At 40.5% G+C, this 24,028-nt stretch overlaps 1 protein-coding gene across 1 annotated transcript; it reads right to left on the bottom strand.

Moving 5' to 3' along the window:
- Positions 1-270: 270 nt before the first annotated feature.
- On the bottom strand, positions 271-23,689 carry mntb (MAX network transcriptional repressor b). The gene is made up of 6 exons (XM_008427425.3): positions 22,969-23,689; positions 13,378-13,972; positions 13,257-13,298; positions 12,620-12,731; positions 6,608-6,800; positions 271-5,057 (listed from the first exon to the last, which is right to left on the bottom strand). The coding sequence occupies exons 1-6, from the start codon at positions 23,042-23,044 to the stop codon at positions 4,261-4,263; spliced, it is 1,815 nt and encodes a 604-aa protein (XP_008425647.2). The 5' UTR covers positions 23,045-23,689; the 3' UTR covers positions 271-4,260.
- Between the last annotated feature and the right edge of the window lie 339 nt (positions 23,690-24,028).

The following is a 24,028-nucleotide window of genomic DNA, read 5'->3' as shown; positions in this document are numbered from 1 at the left end:
AAGAGTTAAACACGGTCGGCTAAGCTGTTAATTTGTTTTGTTGTACAGCTTTGTCATGTTGGTTTCTTCTTCTCCTGCTTTATTTTTGTACTGTCATTATGTTCCTGAACTTCTTCTTTAGCGTTATCCACCATTTGTGGTCAGTGTGACGTTGCGATTTAAAAATTTTTTATTACATTGTTTTATGTCAGTTTTTTATGTTAATGTTTGTTTTGTAAGGTCAGAAAAACAATAAAATATTAAACCATAAAAACAAACAAGACAAATGTGTTGTAAATGTAATAAGATTTATTAAGAATCTTTATTTTTCCATCAGCATAATTCTTCATTAATATGTTTTATTCATTTTCATTATGGTTATTTTCAACAGTGGACAGTTAGATCTAAAAGGCAGCCCAAAGTGTACAGGCGATATATAACTTAAACTTTCTCCATAGGGAAAACATGTTTTTTATATTTTATATATAATATCAATGTAGCATGAGGTCCAGGATTCTGCCCACGTTATACAGTATTGTACATGGTCCCGAAAATAAACATTAAAAGAGCATTTTTAAAACAAAGGAACTAAACTGCAACCTACATGCAAAACAAAACCGAAAGAAAACAAGCATTTAAGATGCATACACTCATATGCTGAAACATGCGTACGATCACAAGTTACAAAACTTCCATACGTACAAATATTACAAAACTCAATTTCAGTAATAGACAATATTATTTTACCCAGAAAAGATCAACAGGCTTTTTTTTTTCTTTTTCCGCTCAGCAGCGCAGTCCAACTCAAAATGAAAAATATTAAAACAACAACCCAGAAGTCGTTTTCTCCTCCATTCACTCCAAGTACGTGTTTAGCCAGAGTTGTCACAGTGTTCAGGGAAACTGAGTATAGGCACGCACAGTAGCATTCAAACAGGCTTGTCTCATAAATCTGTGTAAAAAAATAACCTGCTAACAGCTACACACACACACACACACACACACACACATACACAGACCATCATGCACAGGGCAAACTGCACCACCAACAAACAGCCATGCTACAGGTACAACAGGGTTAAGTAGAGCAGAGAATATATAAAACATATAATCACATTTACAGACGTAACGCAGGGAAACGGCAGAGGAGTAAAGGAGGAGATCCACCGTGTACTGCAAAAACACAAAATCTTACCACATACTTTTGTCTAATTTAAGTGCAAATATCTTATTATGCTTAAAATAGGATAAAACAGACTTAGAAGTAATGTTTCAGCAAGATTCAGGAGCTTGTTTTAAGCAAAGTGTCAAACTTGAGGCCTGCGGGCCAAATCTGGCCCACCATGAAGTTTTATGTGGCCCAAAGAGTCGCGTAAATAGAAACCTTGAAAATAACAGTCGTATGCTTAAATAATATTTATTCTGACTTTAATCTTCTAATATAAAAAGTCAAAATTCTGGGGGAAAAAAAAATCAAACTTCTGAGAAAAAAAATGAAGAAACAAAGTCAAAATTCTGAAAATAAAAAGTCAAAATTCTAATTATTAATATTTGAGAAGTTTACCACAACCGGCCTTTTGAGGACATTCATGATCTTGATATGGCACAAAATAAAAAAAAGTTTGACATCCCTGTTTTAAGTCAATAACTCCTTAATATTGGTGAAAACGTAGTAGCACTGGCAGACATTTTTCCCATAAGTGAAATAATTTGGTTCTTTTTCATCGATATTAGAGAATTATTGACTTAAACAAGCTTCTCTGGCCCTGTTTACACAACAATGATCCAATGAAAATTAAATGTTTGTTTCGTTTCTATTAACACGTTTACATGAAGACGTTCTAATTACAATCTTTGTTTACACAGAAACGGCATAAATCAAAAAGGTGTAATGCCCCTGCCACGCCTCTAGTTGGTGCTAGGCTTGGACAAACAAAAGGTCTCCCTCCATTCTTCATCATCGACTACATTGTTTTACAAAGTTATCCCACCACTAGCTTGTTCTCCCAGGACGCGTCCAGTAGCGCCTCCTCGATGTGTTTCTCCGTTGCGTACATTCGCTAATTAACGGAGTGGAGCTGCATGAGATCCGTCTTCGATGATTAAAGTAAAGAGAGGAATAAAATGAGCACCGTGTTGGAGAGCTGTAGTTAGATTCACAAGTCAGAAACACAAATAATACTTTTCTGTAGTTTCTTCTTCTGTGGATTGTAGAGAGCCGTTATGAAATGTGTCATACTAAGCATGAGCTGGGGATTCTCTGGAAGAAAAGATCCGTTTATTCTGTTTACAAGACAACGGACACCGGTACGTTTCAGAAACATCGCACTCTGGAAGCAGTTCTCAATCTGTGCCGTTGTCAGAGAAAACATTCGCCATTTTCGTGTAAATGTACGGTGCAAACTCAACGAAACTCTTCCATTTTCACCCGAAATTGTTGTTGTGTAACTGGGGCCTATATCTTGCTGAAACGTTCCTTTGAAGTTTTTTTTTTTTCTTATTTCAGGTGCACTAAGATATTTGCAGTAGAAACTAAACCAAAGTCACTTGGAGAGATTTTGTGTTTTTGCAGTGCGTTAACGTACGATAATGAGAGAATGATGTGTTTAGTCTAACATAAACATTCACACACACACACTGATTTACTAATTAGTGGGCGTCAGAACACATACCCAATTCTGACCAAGACCATTTATTTCTAATCTTTTTTTAATTATTTTTTTAACAAGAGCGACAGATTTTAATTTTATTTTTAGACATCAGCTCTTTGAGTGGAAAACAATATTAACTAAGGCTCACAGTATCTGCTGATATGAGCAAAGACCAATTTACAGAGCCTCAAGAAGCGGTTTGAACTCCTACGGAGGTCAAAAAGTGCCATAATTCGATAAAAAAATAAATAAATTAAAAAAAACCCTTCATAGTTAAAACCAATCACAATTACAGTTAATATCCCAATCTGATTAGGGTTTAAAATAATCTTTTAACTCTACCAACATGTTTCTTTTAACTGGAAGAACTTGGGATCTTCTTAACCAAAGATAAATCATTATAACACCAATCAAAAGATGAAAAAAGTAGGTATGATTTCTATAATGGGAATAAAGAGTTTTCCACTGGTTCTCAAAAAAGGTTAAATAATTTTTGAGATAAAATTTTTTAAAAATTCAAACAACACAAATGATTTATCGTTTTTAGATTATTTCATTCTTGTTTTCGATCTACGTTTCATTTTAATTCAGAAACATGCTTCTGGATTGATTGAAACTCAAGATTAAATCTCTCAGAGAGCTTAACTGCGCTGCACTGGAGCACAAGAGCCATAAAATAAATTTTAAATATAATAATTCTGCATGGTTTTAACTACTGATTATTTTTCCAATTATGCATTTAATTACTGCCACATTCAAATAATTCCAACGTATTTTATTAATTCATTTGTTTGTCTGGATTATGACATTTTTGATTAATTATTACCTTGTGGCACTTTAAGCACTCAAAAAAAGCTTGTTGGGTGTGAATGACATCAGTGTAAGCTGTGCTGTACGGCAGCAGGGGGCGCTGTGGTAACAGGCAGAAAATAACACACACAGAGGGGGAACGCTGAGACAAGAGCAGACAGAAATGGTTGCGTATTATCACCCAACCTGTGTTCATATAATCAGATATAAACAGCAGGACAGAAATTAGCAGTTAAACATATTCTCTCTATTTTTTGTTTGGTTTGTGAATTTCAAATTTGGGTGAAGCTGGAGCACAGGAGGGAAAAAATCTGGAATATTCTCCTTCGGACATGACCGAAGCTGTTGTGAATAATTTATTTAGATCAGTGAGCTTCGTCTTTATCACATCAGTGATGCTTCTCCTCTTCATCACGTCAGAGTGTGAAACACACTCGTATCACTGCATTAAGAGCTGACGACACCTTTCACCGAATGAGCGTGAGGCTGATGGAAGTGAATCTCTGGAGCCTGAGTGTGAACTGAGCTTATCGTCTTAGTGCTTCTGGTTGCAGAGGAAAGGAATAAAAGAGAGAGAGGCAGGAAGAGGGAAGGTCAAACTAAGTTCCTGACGTTGCGGCGAAGCCAAATGTCACAGTCTCGTTTTCACCAACAATGGCCCGAACCCGCTGAGTCTGCAGCAATGTTGTCGTTTGCAGAGGTGTGACCAAAATATCACAAAGATTCTCGCATCCAAAACCAACGGACCCGACCGAACACAGATCCGGGCCATCTGAATCCAACTCGCCTCTACGTCGGGGCGTGCGGATGATTTTCTGTTTTAGGCCAGTTTGAGCGTGCTGACGGGGAAGGTTGGGACCGTAACCATGGTGACAGGGTTGAGGACAGCGGCCTGGCCAACCAGCTGAGGGTGCGGGGCGAGCACCGCCGTGGGTTTCCCCAGCGACGGGCCGCCCTGGCTCACCTGCGCTCCGTTAGTGTTAGCCTGAGCGCCGGCCTGGACGTGCGGCAGAGCGTGGTGGGCGAAGGTGTGGGTGATGTGGCCCACCATGGTGGGCTGGGTGACCGGCACACCCTGGGGGTACAGAGTCGGGAGGTGGGACGCGAGGGGCGCCCCCAGGTGCGCCACCGGGTGGACGGTGATGTGTCCGATGGGCTGGGCTATGTGCTGGTGCGTCGCCGTGACGGGCACCGCCGCTGCTGCCGCCATCGGCTGCGGAGTGGAGGAGGCGGGACCCGGAGAGGGGGCTATGTGTGCTAAGTGTTTGTGGTTGACTGGGAGGGTGTGACTGACCGAGTGGATCACCGACGGGTGTGAGACGGCGGCGTGAGCGATGACGGTCGGCTGGACCTGCACAGCTGGAGTATGAAGAGGAAGAGAAGGAGGAGGGGGGCCGGGAGGCGGAGCGGGGGCGATGGCCTGAGGAGGAGGAGGGCCGACTGGAGGAGGGGCGGCAAGTACTCCGGAAAGAGGAAGAGCGGCGTGCTGGATGGACAGATGTGGAGCCAGGAGCGGCTGGGCTTGGAGGATGGACAGAGCCGGTTTCTGGAGGGACGCTGGAGCGGGACGGGCGGCAGCGTCTTCGTCCACATCCTGGTCGAAGTTGTCCTCTCCCTCTGCAGATCAGACAAAAAACTGTGGCATCATGACAGGAAACTGCATTTACAGAAGTATTCACACCCCCTCAGACCTTCAGTGCATTTTAAAGTGATTTCATAAAGCAGAGGCACCGTGGTTCCAGATCTTCTCCTGCGACATAAACTGGAAAAACTCATGCATACTTTTTTCCTTTACAACATATAATCCAAAAACTTTTTAAATGTATTCATGCTTTTTAAAACTGTGAACACAGAACCAATACAGCAAAAAGTAATTGCTATGGGTGCAGCAATTTCTAGGCTTGTAACGATGATAAATGAAACTGGACGATAAATTGTCCCAGAAGTCAAAATGCTGTTTGGAGACCATTTTCCAATAATACAATGATAACTGCATAATAATGCTAGAACACATTCCTAAAGATCAATAAACTTTAAACTCTAATGAACGTTTAACACTGGAACTGGAAGACATTTTAAAAACCCAAATAAATGAACAAAACAACATAAACAACAAATAAAGTTAATTGTGAAGTTTCTGTGAATAAAACTGTCCTTCAAAATAAGGTTTAGTTGAGACCAAAGCGGGCTGCACAGTGGCGCAGTTGGTAGAGCTGTTGCCTTGCAGCAAGAAGGTTCTGGGTTCGATTCCCAGCCCCGGTCTTTCTGCGTGGAGTTTGCATGTTCTCCCTGTGCATGGTGGGTTTTCTCCGGGTACTCCGGTTTCCTCCCATAGTCCAAAAACATGACTGTCAGGTTAATTGGCCTCTCCAAATTGCCCCTAGGTGTGAGAGTGTGTGTGCATGGTTGTTTGTCCTGTGTGTCTCTGTGTTGCCCTGTGACAGACTGGCGACCTGTCCAGGGTGACCCCGCCTCTCGCCCGGTACACCAGCTGGAGATAGGCACCTCCCGACCCCACCCTTGTCCCACTGAGGGACAAGGGTGTAAGAAAATGGATGGATGGATGAGACCAAAGCACCAGACTGAAGACTGCAGTCATCCAGTATTTGGTAGAAAAAGAGAAAAATGATGAATCAGGCAAATGGAAATGACTGAGTTCATTTTAACTTATCATTAAATTAATCAATTTATTGCTTAAGTTCTAATTCCACTAGCAGATTATTTCACTAATAATAAGACATTTTCACATGTTATAAGTGAAATAATTCAGCAATGTAACTTGTTCTTTTTCATCAATATTAGGAAATAATTTGCTCAAAACAAGCTCCTGTATCTTGCTGAAAATTTGTTTACGAGTTAGTTTTGACTTATTTTAAGTGCACTAATATATTTCCACTAAAAACTAGACCAAAAATACTTAGTAAGATTTTATGTTTTTGCAGTGCAATTTAGTAAAAAGATAATTTCTTAGTAAGATTGCAGAGCTTGAAACATTGTTTAATAACTTAACCCTGTTTTAAATGTGTGTATTGGTCTCCATCATACTGTTTATTAATCATCTTCAGCAAACCTCTGAGGCCTTTGCAGAACAACCGGATTCCTACCCACCCAGGTTAAATTGCACCAGTGCATTAGAAAAAAAACTGCGTCTGGCAGCCATTTTGTACCTGAGGCAGTAGACGTGGAGGCCTGGTCGTCCTCCGGCTGGATGGTCTGTCGGAGGACTCGGTCGATCTCCATGGCGTCCATGTTCTGGCTGAGCTCGTTCTTCAGCTCGGCCAGCCGCTGCTGCGTGGAGATCTTCTCTCTGGCCAAACGCTCCATCTCGTGCTCAAACTCCTTCTCCTTACGCTTCAGAGTCTTCAAGGGGAGAAAAACACGCCAACAGGGTGAAACAAACAGCTTCCATCAAATTTAAGATAAAACACATGATGATTTTCATTCCAAAATGAAAAAGAAAAAGTAGGAACAGAAAACAGATTCTGCAAAAACACTGAAATTGTTCAAGTTAAGTTGATTTTATGGTATAATTGGTACAAAAATACAAATTAGATTATATTTCCATGTTTAATATTCATTTAAAAAAACTCATCAGTGCAGAAAAAGTCTGAAGTTAAATATCAAACAAGAAGTTGAATTATAACAAGAAAAACATTATCACCAACTAATTAGGTCCATTATCAACTTCAGTATGATTATTGACATCCTAATAAAACCAAATATTCCTTGCCAACACGGTTAATGTAAAGTAGTGGTAAATTACACTTATTTTCTTTTTTAAATTTTGCACAGGTATATTTTGAAAGGTAATTATAGAACGGTCTAGTCTCGTCTCTGCATGTGCAACAAGCTCTGCAGTCGCACCCAGTCAGCAGACACTCCAGCATCATTCCACTGGGAGGACGAGGACCTGCATCATTAAAAGACGCCTCTGATGTCCCCTGTGAGCCTCCGCAGTCGTGTAAATGGCAGCTTGTCATGGTGACACACTTCGCATATTGTGTTGTTCTTTTTGTACTGCTGTCTTTTTAAAGAGAAAATGTCAAGATGACGAGGGTTTTCTCTAGCACTCCTCTCCTCCCACTTGTTCCTGCGCACTGCTCTTCAGCTGGCTGACAGCAAGCTCCTACACGTTTCCTTTACTGACAAAATAGAAAAATTCAGCTGCTTGGAAATATTTGTGTTTGGAAAAACAGAGACAGTAATGTTGCGGTATCTAAACGAGCTCCACCCATCAGTTTTATTAAAGGGCCGGTGTTATGAGTTTTCCAGGGACATGGTGTCTTTTTATTACACAATCAAGTAACTATATTACCTTCAGTTCCTATAGATAAACAACATTTGGCTTTGTAATTTGATGCTTTAAAACTGGCCTCTGTCTCTTTAACTCCTACTCTTTCTGATACTCCACTTTCGGTACATCATACCAACGTTTCTCCAGGAACGGTAGTTTACAACTAGGAGCTTTGGATTGAGAAGCAGTTCATATAATAAACTCAGCACACGCGCAGTTCCAACTGGTGTTTCCCAATTCCTGCTGCCGCTAGTCTGAAGGAGCCTTGGCAACCTGAATGGTTGACACAGGCGATTCAAGGATTCCTCAAATGTGCATGAAAGAGTCAAAGTGACACTTTGATGAAGGAACATGAAATAAAGTGTGAAAGAGTAAATTTTACATTTAACATAATTAAGACTACACCTGCAAGCAGCAAGGCAGACTGGCTACTTACCCAGTTAAAATCACAGCCGTGTCAAGAGCAGAGCGACAAACGTTCATCCTTCTGCTGAACTTAGTAGGTCTCTATCCAATATTTCTGCTTAAATTTATGGATTAATATAAGACCTAAGTTTCAAATGCTCACCTGGATATGTTTGCTTATTTTAACTGTACAAAATTATTTAAATGTCCTGTGAATAAATATATTTGCCCATTTATCCATAACAACTGGAACTTTCAATATCTAGCAAGTAATTATCGCACTTTACTGTCTATTAAAAGCGTGTCTCATCAGATTAATTTAACTTCCTGCTACAGCGGGGGTGAAATTACCGTAATAACCCGACATTGGAAAGCACAACATCTCCCCTTTTAGAAACCATTTGAACTTTTCAGATAGAGCAAAGTGTGGCAGAATTACGGTAATACAAATCTGGCTGGATCGTTGCCTCTGTTCGATCTGGAAGGGTTAAAACTCAATAAAACACAAGTAGATAAAACCCCACCATTATAAATGTAGACATATTTAATGCTTGGGTCTCAAACTCCGGTCATCCTGTAACTTTTAGATCCAACTCATTAGCAGAACTCTGCAGAGCTTGATTGCATGCTACTGGTGCAGTTTCGCCATTTAATTCAAGAGTGCAGGACAAGGGACACATCTTAGACTCTGGCCCTCGAGGAATGCCGTTTGATACCACTGGTGTAAATAATTTTGATTCTCTGTAATCATATGGCAGCAAAGACAATGAGAGTCTCCTACCAACCTGTACTTAGCTGCAGAACAACGTTTTGTCCCGTAGACACTTGAACACCACCGGGTGAGCATAAGACTGACATAAAACCTGTCATGAACATGAAAGAGTCTTCATGAATGTCTATGGCAGCTGTCATGACGTATTATACGGTAAATAATGACACTTTTAGTGCAAAGTTGACACTTTTAATGGACTTTTAATTGACTTTGCTTTAAAATTGTCATTATTTACAGAAGAATGCAAAGTTGACACTTTTAATGTAATTTTAATGCAACTTTGATTTAAAAATGTCATCATTTATTGAATGACACTTCATGAAGCAGTCATAAACATTCATGAAGACTCCTCTGTTCATGACAGGTGTTACGCACATGCCTTCAAATAAATTGCTGCTCAAGAAATTATCTAGAGTCAGTTCTCTGAATTTCCTTTAACTGGAGGAAAATGTTTTGCTTCCAGAGGGAAATATGCAAATCCCTTTCTTATCCTGGATAAAATCATTTTGCTTAATACCCTGCCATTTAAAAGGCTTCTGTCCCAATTCTGATTGGCTGAGGGGGGGAAGTGTGGCGATTCTAGCTTTTTATTTTCTGGTTGAGAAGGAAAAGGGAAGAAAAGCTTTTCCAGCCCCAATACTCCATCTGTGTGACCCAGTTTCTTTGCGTGTCAACTGACGTAAAACACCACATAGCGTGACAGGCTAAGGACATTAACATAGATTACAAGAGGGGACCAAAAGAGACGGAGAGGGATGAAGGTTAAGGAAGGGATTTTTGTTTACATCTACTTAATTTCATTACAGCACATCTGAGTTGTTTTTTGAAAATTGAAAACAACAGAGTAGGTGAAACCCAATGTGGTGCTCTGGCAGTTCAGGAAGGAAAGCCGTATTTCTGTCTGTGGGCCTCGTAACGGCGCCTCACGTGAGCCACATTCCTCTCTGCTCCATTCACTCTCCAGCTACCAGATCCAGGCCGGAGCGACTCCGACCCCACAGCAGCTTACGGTTCAGCACAAAAACTCACAGGGAGATTTAATGACGGTGAGTAAAACAAACACAAAAATAAAACTGAGCTTTGCAGCAGCAGGTTGTTTTTAATGAAGCTTAAGTAAAACTGGTGGATTTTATTAAAAAGCAACTTTTTCCACATGATTTCCACACAATCACTAAATATCAGCGCTTTGCAAATGTATTCATATCACTTAAACATTTATAAAAAAAATTTTTAGGTTATAACTAAAACTAAATAAAATCCAACAGCTTAGAAAGTACATAAATAAGTAAACAAGTAATTTTGTTCCTGGTTATGCATGCACATTTTTCTCTATCCCACTGGTTGCTTGTTCTCTTGTTTCTTTTAAACTCTTTTGGAATAAATAAATGAATCACAAAAACTAAATCTACTAAAGAGTAATTCAGAAGTTGAGATTAAAACGATTAACCAAACTAATTGTGATGAATCGATTGTTAAAACGATTGCTAACTAATTTAATAATTGATTAATTGTTAACCGGAGTGTAGACTCAAAAAAGGTCATTGCTGAAAACTCTGCTGCAAATTGTGCCACATTTTTTATCTGATTAATTGCCAGGATAATTTGTTGATGAATCGATTACTGAAATAATTTCATTTTGCCATGGTGATGGCAGCATTGTGCTGCGGGAATGTTATTCTTTAGCAGAAAAAAATTACAATTACTTTTTGCTGAAAGGATTTTTATATTGTATTGGGTTTTTTTGTACTCCATTCATATTAATCTACTTTGTATTAGTCTAAACATAAAATCCTAGTAAAATATACTCAGGTTTCTGGTTTACAACACAACAAAATGTGAAAAAGTTCAACAGTAATGAAAACTGCAGCAAAGACACAGGACAACTCTGAATGAGTCCACTACCAACTACTACAAGTTCTGGAGTACTTTTGTTCATCCATGCAAACCCGGTCACCATTCGTCCTGTGGTAAATCACCAAGGAAACTGCTGCCACCCATAGCTGTTTCCGTGGCAACCTCCTACGTGGGATCAGGCTGCTAGAGAAGCAGTTTGTAAAAGAAAGAAGGGTAAAGTACAAGGCTGCATACAAGGAAAGATGTGGCTGGACGTTGGCCAGCTGGGCGCTTTGGATCAGTCCCTCAAAATGCCCTTCCCCCCTCGTCCCCCTCTGCTCTTTTATTCTTTCCTTTTAAAAGATTCCTGCGTCTCTGGGGTAAAAATGTCTGCTCTTGCAGGCCTAATTAGAAATCCAACAGGTATTTCCGAAAGGAAGAAAAAAAAAAACCAGAAGCCCTTTTGGTACCCAATAATTTTGATACAAGTCTGCAGAAATGAAGAGGAAAAAGCTGACATTGCTATAGTGAATCTCTACCTATCCCCCTGTTATCACCATGGAAACACAGCTACATCGTTAACACATGTCATCGTCTGCCTCCCTCCCTCTCTCTCTGCAGTCTCAAAGAGCACAGCGGATCAGAGGGGGTGAGTGACGGTGACGTCACCCGGTTTGCTGTCGCCATGTGCTCGGATCTCACATGGCTCAGAAACAGAAAGACAGACCGAATTTACAGGTTTACATGAGCGCCGCCTCCAAAACAGGAAGAAAAAATGTCAGGGAGGGCGTGATTTTATGATTAAGTAGCTGTTCAACACCTAACAGCATCAAAATGAGCTCATTCATTTTCAGGGAAAACTGCATGGAGTGAAAATGAAAAGGAGTATGAATGTTTTAAACTCCTGAATAGGATTAGACAGAAGTAATTTACAAAATGGTGACAGAGTCACCCCAGTGTTGAAACAAAAAGATGTAAAAAAGAAAAAGCAAGATGACAGCAAAACAGCTCACAGGAAAATTAAAGGGTAACTTTACAGCTAAGGTCAAACAGAGACGTGACCCCAGTGTCACAGTTTGCTGAAGGTTTTATAAGTTAACGTTTCAAAATGTAAAGAAGCTGCCTGCAGCCTGGCTACTGGAGCAGATAGCCTGACTAGCTAACCAGCTAATATCAGCTCACCAGTGCTGATCTATAACAAGCAAAACAAAATGCTGATTTATATCTAAATCAAACTAAATAAATGCATTACAGAACAAAACTGCAAATCAAATCTATGCAAGTTAAACTTTTATTCAGATTTTCACCCTCCCAAACAGGGTCTCTAATCCACCCGGCTCCGCTCCCAGGGGAGTTCCTGTTCCCCGTGATCTTGCTGCCAGCCGTGTTATGAACAAATTCCCCCATCTCTTGGCCTATTTTAGCTCTTCTCACTAACTTTCCATTGCGCAGCACATTGAACTTCAAATGTCAGAGGATTCGCTGCAGAAAAAGGTGGCACTGCATTTACTGTAGCCCCAGGCCGCAAAGTAGTCAATGCAGAAAAAACGTCACATAATCACATCCAGCATTAGTTTTCTGCACAACTAAATCAAGTTCTGAGCAACTATGATCGCTTTTATTTACTAGTTTAGCTAAAACTTTATCTTATATTCTCACGTCGATGTCAGTTCAGATAAATTGCCCTGCCAACCAGTCATGATGATGGGAAACTTATGAGAACATCAGAGTTCATTCACAATTTTTTTTCTGTTTCGGATTCACTGCCAATTTTCACTCAGAGAGAAAACAACGGGGCTTTGGCCCACAGAAAGGAGAAAAACAGCAGAAACAAGAAGATAATGAGCCTTTGTCCAAAATATTTGACCTACTGACCTGTATGTAACGGAGTGCACTGCGCAGAACGCTGAGGTTAGAGGTTTTCTTCTCATCAACATTAGGAACGTTTTTCTTTAGCGTCTCAAAACACTCCTTTAGGTGTGCTCTCCTGCAGACGTTTAAGAAAAAAACAAAATAAAATTTAGTCTCACCGTTACAGCATTTACAAACTGAAAAAATGCCAAAACAATTTCACTGAATAAACTCTACAAGTAGGTTTTATTGTCCTGCACAGTGTCAATTCAGGTGTGACAGCAGCAACAGATGTAAATGTTCTCATAAAAAGTTCTTAAAGTGTTAACAACACTATATAGAAAACAACAACAGTAATAGTCATCACATACTGTACACGATTGTGTAGTTATTAAAAATAACGATATCAGTCTCGTGATCCAAATGTTGGGCAACTGAATCGGATCACTTTTTCAAAAATGTAAATAATGTGCATGTCTGCTGAACACTGAACAAAACAAATGACTTACAATACAGCAGAAAAACAGTGGAAATGTTATTTAAAAATGAGTAGAAACAGAGTAAGTGACTGTATAATAAATGTCTGGATGTTGTTATCAAGTTTAATTCTTGATACTTTTTCATCAGCTGCAACAATAAACATGTCAACATAAAGACTAACCTGTTCTTTTCCAGCTTATTGTGCACCTCTCTGGTTCCCGCTCTGGAAAATAAAATACCATGTAAACATGAACAGATCCTCAAACTTAAACTAACTGCACCATTCAAACACATGAACTAACCCTCCAGGTCTCCTCTTGCCCTCCATGCCCCTCAGGTCCTCTATCGTCACGCCGTTGGGGCGTGACTGAGGTGTAGGTGGAGCTTGATGGGGAACCAGTGCATGATGGGAGCCAGAGCCATTGGTACTAATAGAAGCCGGGTACTGAATCTGCATCTGAGGCTGCGCTAGGCCGGGCTTTACGTCTATCAGCTGCTGAGCAGGTTCCATTTTTATCTGGGAGGGGCACAACAGGTGATGAGACACTGACTGCTGCTGCTGCGGTAGCGGCACCGTAGAGGAAATGCTCTCTTTTTTGGGAGGCAGGGGGCTGCTGAGCAAAGTGGCAGCTGCAGCGATCGGCGTAGTGAGGGGAAGGGGGGGGACAGAGGGTGTCGCATTGACGACCGGGACCATCGGGATGACGGCGATGGGAACTTGTGAAGGTGGGAGAGAAGGCGGCGGAGGGGCAGGAGGATGATGCGGCTGCTGGCGAAGAGCATCATCGGCCCAAGCAGTGTGGTTGGCTCTGGCAGGCAGAGGTGAGGCGACAAGCTCCACATGTTTAGACTCAGCCTCCGTCTTGATGGCTTCCTTCTCCTGAAACGGCTCATCCTCTGCAGAAGAGCGACGGATAATACTTCGGTCAGAAACACAGCATGTTGAAATTCACATAAATTAAAGTGATTCATAATAGGAAGCAAGTTATCGATTATTGGGTTAATCTAGAGCTGACTGCTCTTATCGATAATGATTCATTAAAAACTTTTGTCTTTCCACAAAATAAAGGGATCAATTTTTCATGTATTGAATTTAAAAAGAGAAGCACATCATTATATTTTTACTTTTTTGTGTCAGTTGTATTAAATTGTAAAGCACCTTGAAATGCCTTGCTGCTGAAATGTGCTATACAAATAAAATTTGTATAGCACATATTGATTTATCAATCAATATTCTGTATTGATTGATAAATACAGAATAAATAAAAGAAATGGTGGTCTCCTCACTCAACCGTGCTTTTGTCATCATGTCTTTTTCCGTCATAAGTTATGTCCTCCACTTTTCTGTCACATCATCGCCTTTGTACCAAATCAGTAAATATTGGCTGAGAAGTTGACGCTGCATATTAAGGTAAAACTTAAGGAGCTTGTCGAGTGTTTATGTTTCAAAACAGAATTGCATAAAATGCATTTTGCACACCGGACTCCGTTTGGATCGTCTCTCTTTCCCGCTCTGGTATGGTCCCGCCATCTTTATTTTTGTATCAGCTGCCTCACTTAAGAATGACCAATCACATCCTACTCAAGATGCCGGCAAACCTACTACAGTGAAAGACATGATTAGTCAATCGATTGGAGTTCATTTAAATCTAATAAATCATTTATCAACAAATAATTGCAAGTCAATTAATTCTTTGAATCCCTGAGTTTAAGTTAATATGTGACAGGAAAGAAGCGTATTCAAAAGAGAAGCAACTAAGAGACCAAGCACATCACTTTGAACATCTTCTGAAACATGGTGGTGGCAGCATCATGCTATTTTCTTTAGCATAGACAAGAAAGCAAGTTGGAGTTCATGGGAAGACAGACGGAGCTAGGTGTGGGTATTTATCGTATTGTTTATTATTTATTGTGAAAAGTTTATGATAAAAATTTGTATTTATCATTGTCTCAATAAATTCCAATTAATAATGTAAAAAAAAACTGACGGTGTTATCGGAAATGTTATTTTACAATTTTATCCCCTATTTGTTCCATAAGAGCATCAAGAAATAACAGTAACTTTTGAAAATATGGTTAAATACAGCTGCTGTGTGCAGCTTAGTGATATAAATCACATTTATTTTAGTAACTGGTGCCCTCTGAAGAAGCCTGTGTCAGGTGGGAATTTATTTCAAGAACAGCATCAGTGTTTAGGCAGCCATAGTTAAGTAAAAGATGTAATAAATAGTTTATTGTTATCACAATAGTACCACAAAATATTGTGATAAAATTCTAAATCCATGTTGCCCACCACTGATTTGGCCTGGAAATTCTAATTAACATTTAACACTGGAACTGGAACACATTTTAAATGTCCAAAATAAATAGACAAAACAACAGGAACAACACATAAAATGAATTAATTTATCATGCGATTAATTGAATTATTGCAACATCCCTAAAGTCAGCTTCACAACACTTTGTGTAAACAAACACCATTTCCCATCGTGTGGGAAACGGCGTGGAAACAGGAGAAGCTGTGTGAGAAGCTCTGCCCTGTGATTGGACTGGTCCAGTGCTGAGCATGCCTCCAGCCCCAGGCTACCTCAGGACAACTGACCAACAACAGCAGAGGACAGTTGTGAGACACCAGCATTCGCACTAGGACGGTCTAAAAATAAATCACCAGTCGAAGATAAAAGCATTAAATTAAAAAAAATGATGAAAAACCCGCAACACACACATAACGATGCGAGTGAGCAGTTAGTACACACTGCAGCGCCAGGCTCAAAGTAATGTGGAAAACCCGGCATTACCATGGAAACAGCTACATCAAAAACAGAAGATCCCAGGGATTCCTCAACCTGCATGCTGCTAATACAGCAGCCAAACACTTCCAACACAATAGACAATACCAGTTGTCAAGAGGCCCAGCTTCACATTAGGCAAGACTTTCGTTTCTGTTCTGCATGACTCTGCAAACCCCCTGATGGCGCAATTTCCTCTCACCTAGAAGAACATCCACCCCTGAGAGGACCTGCGCAGCTGGATACTGTCGTCATGATGATATGCAGAAAAAAGCTTCTCTCTGCACTCTTTCTTCTGTACATTAAGTAACTACTACTTGAAAAATACCAGTTTCTCTCAGCAGTCTGTACCTTCTGCAGTATATTTTTGCAGTGAAATCAAGCTGTCTGCTGCAGGACGTTACGTATCAAAACATGTATATAAATATACCTTCTTTGAAAACTGATGAGTTAAGTAGAAAGTGTTTGGTGCAACACAAAGTATTTATCTTTTAAAAATTATTTTTGATTTCACACTAAATAAGATCATAAATATCCACAAACTTTCACTGAAAAGAAGACTGAGGTATGTCTATGTCTGCATTTAATTTATTAAAACTGGAAAAATATTTATCAGTCTTTAAACAGTTACTTTGTTCCACTAAAATATTGCACGTGCAGTTTATGACTGGGTGGATTTAATAAACTGCATGTTTGTGGGTGATTTTACCCAAGTTTGGACCTTGATGACTTGGAAGAATATGCTAGATCAGTGGTTCTTAACCTTTTTTGAGGTACCAAACCCCACAGTTTCATATGCGCATTCACTGAACCCTTCTTATTCCTTCCTTCCCCCCCCAGCTCTGATTGGCTCAGCAATGTAACGTGATCCTCTGCAGCAAGTGATGGCAAAGCGGCGCATCATCACGACTTTACACAAGTGTGTCTTTATCTCCGCGGCAGAGGCTCCGCCAAACCCCTGAGACCGACTCACCGAACCCCTGGGGTTCGATCGAACCCAGGTTAAGAACCACTGTGCTAGAAGAAAGTTGTGGTCATGTGATATGCAACACATCTACATTTCTAAAAGATTTTTGCTTAATATGCTAATTGACTGAAAAACATTTGCACTACTAACAAATTGTGATGGTTTTACTGGAGTAAAACTGATCAAAATAATTTTTTTCACATTAGTAGATTTTACTTTTTGACCTAAAACCCAATCCAGAAAACATCACAATAAAGTATTGAGCCTACATCACATTCCTGTTTCTCACCTTAACTACCAATTAAACTTTTCCAACATTAACATTTTAAAATCCCTCAAAGGAGTCTTGATGAGGAAACACACAGTTCATCCCTATATTGTTCATATCAGGGATGTACAAACTTTGTCACATGGAAAATTGTCAAGTCAAAATTACTCGCAGACCAAGAAAGTGAAAAACAACAAAGCAAAACATAAAATCAAGCAAAGGATGTAGTCATTTTTTGTAGTAAAAGGATGCTTCTTGTTTTAGATTAAGAAATGTAAAGAGGATTTTGAACATTTTCTGTATTAAAAGAAATGCATCTAGCTCCATCAATTTTAGGCAAAATGTTTGCTATATTTACCCAAGTTTAATAAATGAGATTAAAGTTTATGTGGATGCAACAAAGTCGTCTTTTTAGTAATATATGTTAAAATGCTATTTATTAAAAATGCTTGGTTATTAAAAAAAATTATTAAATTGGGTTGTTGTAACAAAATGATGCTGGTTATCACAAATAAAACGCCTCCATCTGCATCAAGACCTTGTGCTGGATGTGTCATTTCCGTATCACTCTTGAGTTGCAGTTGGTGGGCCACACAAAATCAGCTCAAGGGCCACAAATGGGCCCCGGCCGCACTTTGAACACCCCCGGTTTATATCTCGCAAAATCTTCCGAACTGACTGAACCAGGGGTAAGTAGGGAGTTGCCCCACTTACTTACTCTCCCACTTTCAGTCCCTCTGACCCGCCAGTGTCTGAATGGGAAGGGCGGGGACGAGAAAGGCGCGTGGATGTGTGTGTGTGCATGCGCATATTTGTGTAGGTGTGGGACCTGCGTGAAGCTGACACCCCACCCACGTCAAAAAATCCAGCAAATAGTCTGAATGGTTAGTGCTCCGTTTGTGCAGGTTTGTGCCGTTAAAATTTTCGTTTGTGCAGTTTTGGTTTCTGAGATATTAAACATTATTTTTTAGGTCATCTAGAGTTCACCATCCCCCCATATCGCTCCAAAACAAACCAAAGTGGGCTAGTTCGTTAGTGCTCCGTTTGTGCAGGTTTGTGCAGTTAAAATTTTCGTTTGTGCAGTTTTGGTTTCTGAGATATTAAAAGTTATAATTTTGGCCGATGACGTCACCATCCCCCCATATCGCTCCAAAACAAACCAAAGTGGGCTAGTTCGTTAGTGCTACGTTTGTGCAGGTTTGTGCAGTTAAAATTTTCGTTTGTGCAGTTTTGGTTTCTGAGATATTAAAAGTTATAATTTTGGCCGATGACGTCATCATCCCCCCATATGCTCCAAAACAAACCAAAGTGGGCTAGTTCGTTAGTGCTCTGTTTGTGCAGGTTTGTGCCGTTAAAATTTCGTTTGTGCAGTTTTGGTTTATGGGATATTAAACATTATTTATTAGGTCTTCTAGAGTTAACCATCCCCCAGTGTGCTCCAAAACAAACCAAAGTTGGCTAATTCGTTAGTGCTCTGTTTGTGCAGGTTTGTGCCGTTAAAATTTTCGTTTGTGCAGCTTTCGTCTTTGAGATATTAAAAGTTATAATTTGGCCGATGACGTCACCATCCCCCCATATGCTCCAAAACAAACCAAAGTGGGCTAGTTCGTTAGTGCTCCGTTTGTGCAGGTTTGTGCAGTTAAAATTTTCGTTTGTGCAGTTTTTGTCTTTAAGATATTAAAAGTTATAATTTTGGCAGATGACGTCACCATCCCCCCATATGCTCCAAAACAAACCAAAGTGGGCTAGTTCGTTAGTGCTCCGTTTGTGCAGGTTTGTGCAGTTAAAATTTTCGTTTGTGCAGCTTTTGTCTTTAAGATATTAAAAGTTATAATTTTGGCAGATGACGTCACCATCCCCCCATATGCTCCAAAACAAACCAAAGTGGGCTAGTTCGTTAGTGCTCCGTTTGTGCAGGTTTGTGCAGTTAAAATTTCGTTTGTGCAGTTTTTGTCTTTAAGATATTAAAAGTTATAATTTTGGCAGATGACGTCACCATCCCCCCATATGCTCCAAAACAAACCAAAGTGGGCTAGTTCGTTAGTGCTCCGTTTGTGCAGGTTTGTGCAGTTAAAATTTTCGTTTGTGCAGCTTTTGTCTTTAAGATATTAAAAGTTATAATTTTGGCAGATGACGTCACCATCCCCCCATATGCTCCAAAACAAACCAAAGTGGGCTAGTTCGTTAGTGCTCTGTTTGTGCAGGTTTGTGCCGTTAAAATTTTCGTTTGTGCAGCTTTCGTCTTTGAGATATTAAAAGTTATAATTTTGGCCGATGACGTCACCATCCCCCATATCGCTCCAAAACAAACCAAAGTGTGGGCTACTTCTTGTAATTCTTCAGATTCTCAGCTGTTGTACAATGTGTACATTTTGTTTTGAACTTCAATAAAGACTTAGAACAAGAAAAAATGTGTCTCATTTCAAGAAATGTTTTAAGATAGCAATGTTTTTTCACGAACGTAGCGCACAATAATTGAATCCTGCTAATAAAGGACATGCAGCCTGACCCTAACGTAATGTGTATAACCTGTTCAACTGTGCTTTGATTTCGGAGGTGGTCTGAAGAATTATATTCACATTGTTGATGTACTGTCTGCTGATTATGCAGCAAACGTGTAAAAAAATTACATGAGCCTATAAAGGCCAATTTGCTAGTTGAGCATTAATTTGATTTACCTTGTTAAAAAATCAAAATCGGGGTTGAAAAAATTCCAAAAATGACTTATTCAAAACGATTTGAGACCGCTAGAATATTAACGAGAGGTTGAAATTACACTTGCTCTGCAAAACAAGATGGGAGGGGGGGGGGGGGCAGGAGGCTCACTACAGTGTGGGTGGAGCCAATCCCAGTTGTGTGAGAACTATGTCAAAGTTCGCAAAACATGTCTCCTTGAAGCCCATACACATTTAATTTAAGAAATTGGATGAAATGAAAGTCGTTGCATTGAAACTATATTTACTAAATATTAAGTACATTACTTGGATGAACTTTGAAATAATGACACATTTCCGTTTTACTCGGCAAAATCTTTGCTCAAGCAACTAGCAAATTAGCCTTTATAGGCTCATGTAATTTTTTACACGTTTGCTGCATAATCAGCAGACAGTACATCAACAATGTGAATATAATTCTTCAGACCACCTCCGAAATCAAAGCACAGTTGAACAGGTTATACACATTACGTTAGGGTCAGGCTGCATGTCATTTATTAGCAGGATTCAATTATTGTGCGCTACGTTCGTGAAAAAACATTGCTATCTTAAAACATTTCTTGAAATGAGACACATTTTTTCTTGTTCTAAGTCTTTATTGAAGTTCAAAACAAAATGTACACATTGTACAACAGCTGAGAATCTGAAGAATTACAAGAAGTAGCCCACACTTTGGTTTGTTTTGGAGCGATATGGGGGATGGTGACGTCATCGGCCAAAATTATAACTTTAATATCTCAAAGACGAAAGCTGCACAAACGAAAATTTTAACGGCACAAACCTGCACAAACAGAGCACTAACGAATTAGCCCACTTTGGTTTGTTTTGGAGCATATGGGGGATGGTGAACTCTAGATGACCTAAAAAATAATGTTTAATATCTCAGAAACCAAAACTGCAAAAACGAAAATTTTAACGGCATAAACCTGCACAAACAGAGCACTAACGAACTAGCCCACTTTGGGTTGTTTTGGAGGATATGGGGGATGGTGAACTCTAGATGACCTAAAAAATAATGTTTAATATCTCAGAAACCAAAACTGCACAAACGAAAATTTTAACGGCACAAACCTGCACAAACAGAGCACTAACGAACTAGCCCACTTTGGTTTGTTTTGGAGCATATGGGGGATGGTGACGTCATCTGCCAAAATTATAACTTTTAATATCTTAAAGACAAAAGCTGCACAAACGAAAATTTTAACTGCACAAACCTGCACAAACGGAGCACTAACGAACTAGCCCACTTTGGTTTGTTTTGGAGCATATGGGGGATGGTGACGTCATCTGCCAAAATTATAACTTTTAATATCTTAAAGACAAAAACTGCACAAACGAAAATTTTAACTGCACAAACCTGCACAAACGGAGCACTAACGAACTAGCCCACTTTGGTTTGTTTTGGAGCATATGGGGGGATGGTGACGTCATCGGCCAAAATTATAACTTTTAATATCTCAAAGACGAAAGCTGCACAAACGAAAATTTTAACGGCACAAACCTGCACAAACAGAGCACTAACGAATTAGCCCACTTAGGTTTGTTTGGAGCATATGGGGGATGGTGAACTCTAGATGACCTAAAAAATAATGTTTAATATCTCAGAAACCAAAACTGCACAAACGAAAATTTTAACGGCACAAACCTGCACAAACAGAGCACTAACGAACTAGCCCACTTTGGTTTGTTTTGGAGCATATGGGGGGATGGTGACGTCATCGGCCAAAATTATAACTTTTAATATCTCAGAAACCAAAACTGCACAAACGAAAATTTTAACTGCACAAACCTGCACAAACGTAGCACTAACGAACTAGCCCACTTTGGTTTGTTTTGGAGCGATATGGGGGGATGGTGACGTCATCGGCCAAAATTATAACTTTTAATATCTCAGAAACCAAAACTGCACAAACGAAAATTTTAACTGCACAAACCTGCACAAACGGAGCACTAACGAACTAGCCCACTTTGGTTTGTTTTGGAGCGATATGGGGGGATGGTGAACTCTAGATGACCTAAAAAATAATGTTTAATATCTCAGAAACCAAAACTGCACAAACGAAAATTTTAACGGCACAAACCTGCACAAACGGAGCACTAACCATTCAGACTATTTGCTGGATTTTTTGACGTGGGTGGGGTGTCAGCTTCACGCAGGTATCTGTGGGGGTAGAAGGGGGGAGGGGTGGCGTGCACGTGGTCGGTGTGGGTGGATCCAAGCACGCGGTAGGGTAAGTAAGTATGCAGCAACGGGAGGAGGATAGGGAGTGGGGGTGTCTGACACGTCATCAGTGGGATCAGCGCACAAAAAAAAAAAAAAAAAAAAAATCAAGCCCACTTCCTTATTCTCCTTTGACCTAATCACAAATCGTTGCGTCCACCACTATCAGTTTCCATGGCAAACACATTAGGTGATAAATGTTAATGATTACTAGTTTTTTTTTTATTTCCCCTCAGAAATTCAAATTAGACAAGCTGGGAGCGTGAGGGCCCGCCCCAGTGCGCGCGTGTGTGTGTGTCATAAGATAGCTGAGCAATGTCAGGGTATTATGTAAAGAGCAGCCTCGGCTCGCCACCGCCCTGCCGGTGCCCACCGAGCAAAAATACATCCACTTAAATTAACTTTCACAAATAATAAAAAAGGTGCGGCAATTATAACATAACTGCTTATTTTATTAGCATTTTTTTAATAATATTTTAAAACTTAAAAAAATGCTACCACCACATACAAAGGGGTATGCTTATGTTGGGTCTCTGCAACAGATTAATACGATATTTAAATGAACTCTGGAGAAAAGGAAATCCTCCGCTGTGCCTCCATTACACACAGGCGCGCGCGTACGGTGAGTCACAAGGGTGTTGAAACACACACACACACACACACACACACTACAGGCGCGCAAAGAAGTAGTTCAGAAAAACAACTTTGGCCATTTCCGCCTTTAGATTAAACGATCTATGCATGACCCAACAAGCCAAATCAGTGACAGTTTGCCTTCTAAGTGGCGCTGAAAGCCTTGAAGTGCGTCCCGTCACCACCACAGACAGGCAGGTTAAATACTACAACCCCGGTTCTCCCAAAAAACGCTGTCTGAAGTGTCACTCCGCTCTGCTATCTGCTCTCCCTTCATGCATCAGTCTGCAGATTAACTCACCACGTCTTGTTTGTTGCTGCTGCTGGGCTTGCCATTCCAGGTACCTGGCCGCCTCCAAAAGTGTGTCGATACTCATTTCGCGTAAACCCTGACGGCAGGGGGGGACCCGGTGGTCCGGGACGGAAAGAGGGGGGGAATGGAAAGTAGTGCCCCGGTGTTAAGCGCTACGTGCGCGGCTTCACTCCCGTGTGAACCCCCCTTGTGCGGTTCTCCAGAAAGCAGGCGGCCAGTTTTTTTTAATCCAGCCAAACAGAAAGTAGATCCCGAAATACGTAAAGAAAAAAAAAAAAAAAAAAAAAAAAAAAGGTTGCAACAAGATGGCGAAGCGAGCACGGGAATACACACAACAAGGCGAGTCGTGTTCTCGGTAAGGCCCGCCCCTCCCGGATTCCTGCCCCGCCCTGTTACTACGGCCGTTAGCAAAACCCGGCGACCGCCTCGCGCATTCCTCCACCTCGCTGCCTCTTTTCACAAAATGTAAGCTTACAACTGGTTTCAACATTTCTCACAGAATTAAAATATCATTTTAAGAAAGTCTCCGGAAACACTTAAACTCAACGTGTAACGTCATATTTCCGTGGGACTCTTTTTAGAAATAGTCTGTTGACGTCATCGGTGCTCCGCGGTTTAGCGCCAGCCGTTGGCCCGCAGCGCATGCAGACGGATCAGGCGCCAGCCAGCCAATCAGCGCTCAGAACAACAAGGCATGGTGCTGGTCCACATGGGCACCCGCCCGGCTCGAGGAGCAGCTCATTTGCATGGCGAGAGCGTGACTGGCCACCCCGCTGTCTCCAGATCAGAGCCGTCAGTCAAACCCACAGGGGCGGGGCATGGGAGCGTGGAAGTGGTTCCTCTCTGGGAAGGAGGAGCTGACCGCCGCTTCATCTCATTTTATCTCCGATGAGGTACCAATGAACTGGAATGGCTTTTTATTCATTTCAGAAATTTCAAAATAGTACAGGGGAAATATTACGAAGAAATATGAGCATAACACATGCACTGCAAAAACACAAAATCAAAGTATTTTGGTCTAATTTCTAGAGCATGTGATTAATTTATT

The sequence above is a fragment of the Poecilia reticulata genome, chromosome 14 (genome assembly GCF_904066995.2).
Source record: "Poecilia reticulata chromosome 14, P_reticulata-male-v2, whole genome shotgun sequence".
In the NCBI taxonomy this organism is placed as follows: Eukaryota; Metazoa; Chordata; class Actinopteri; order Cyprinodontiformes; family Poeciliidae; genus Poecilia; species Poecilia reticulata.
Note: the sequence above shows the minus strand (reverse complement) of the source record. Positions and strands in the feature narration are given on the sequence as shown.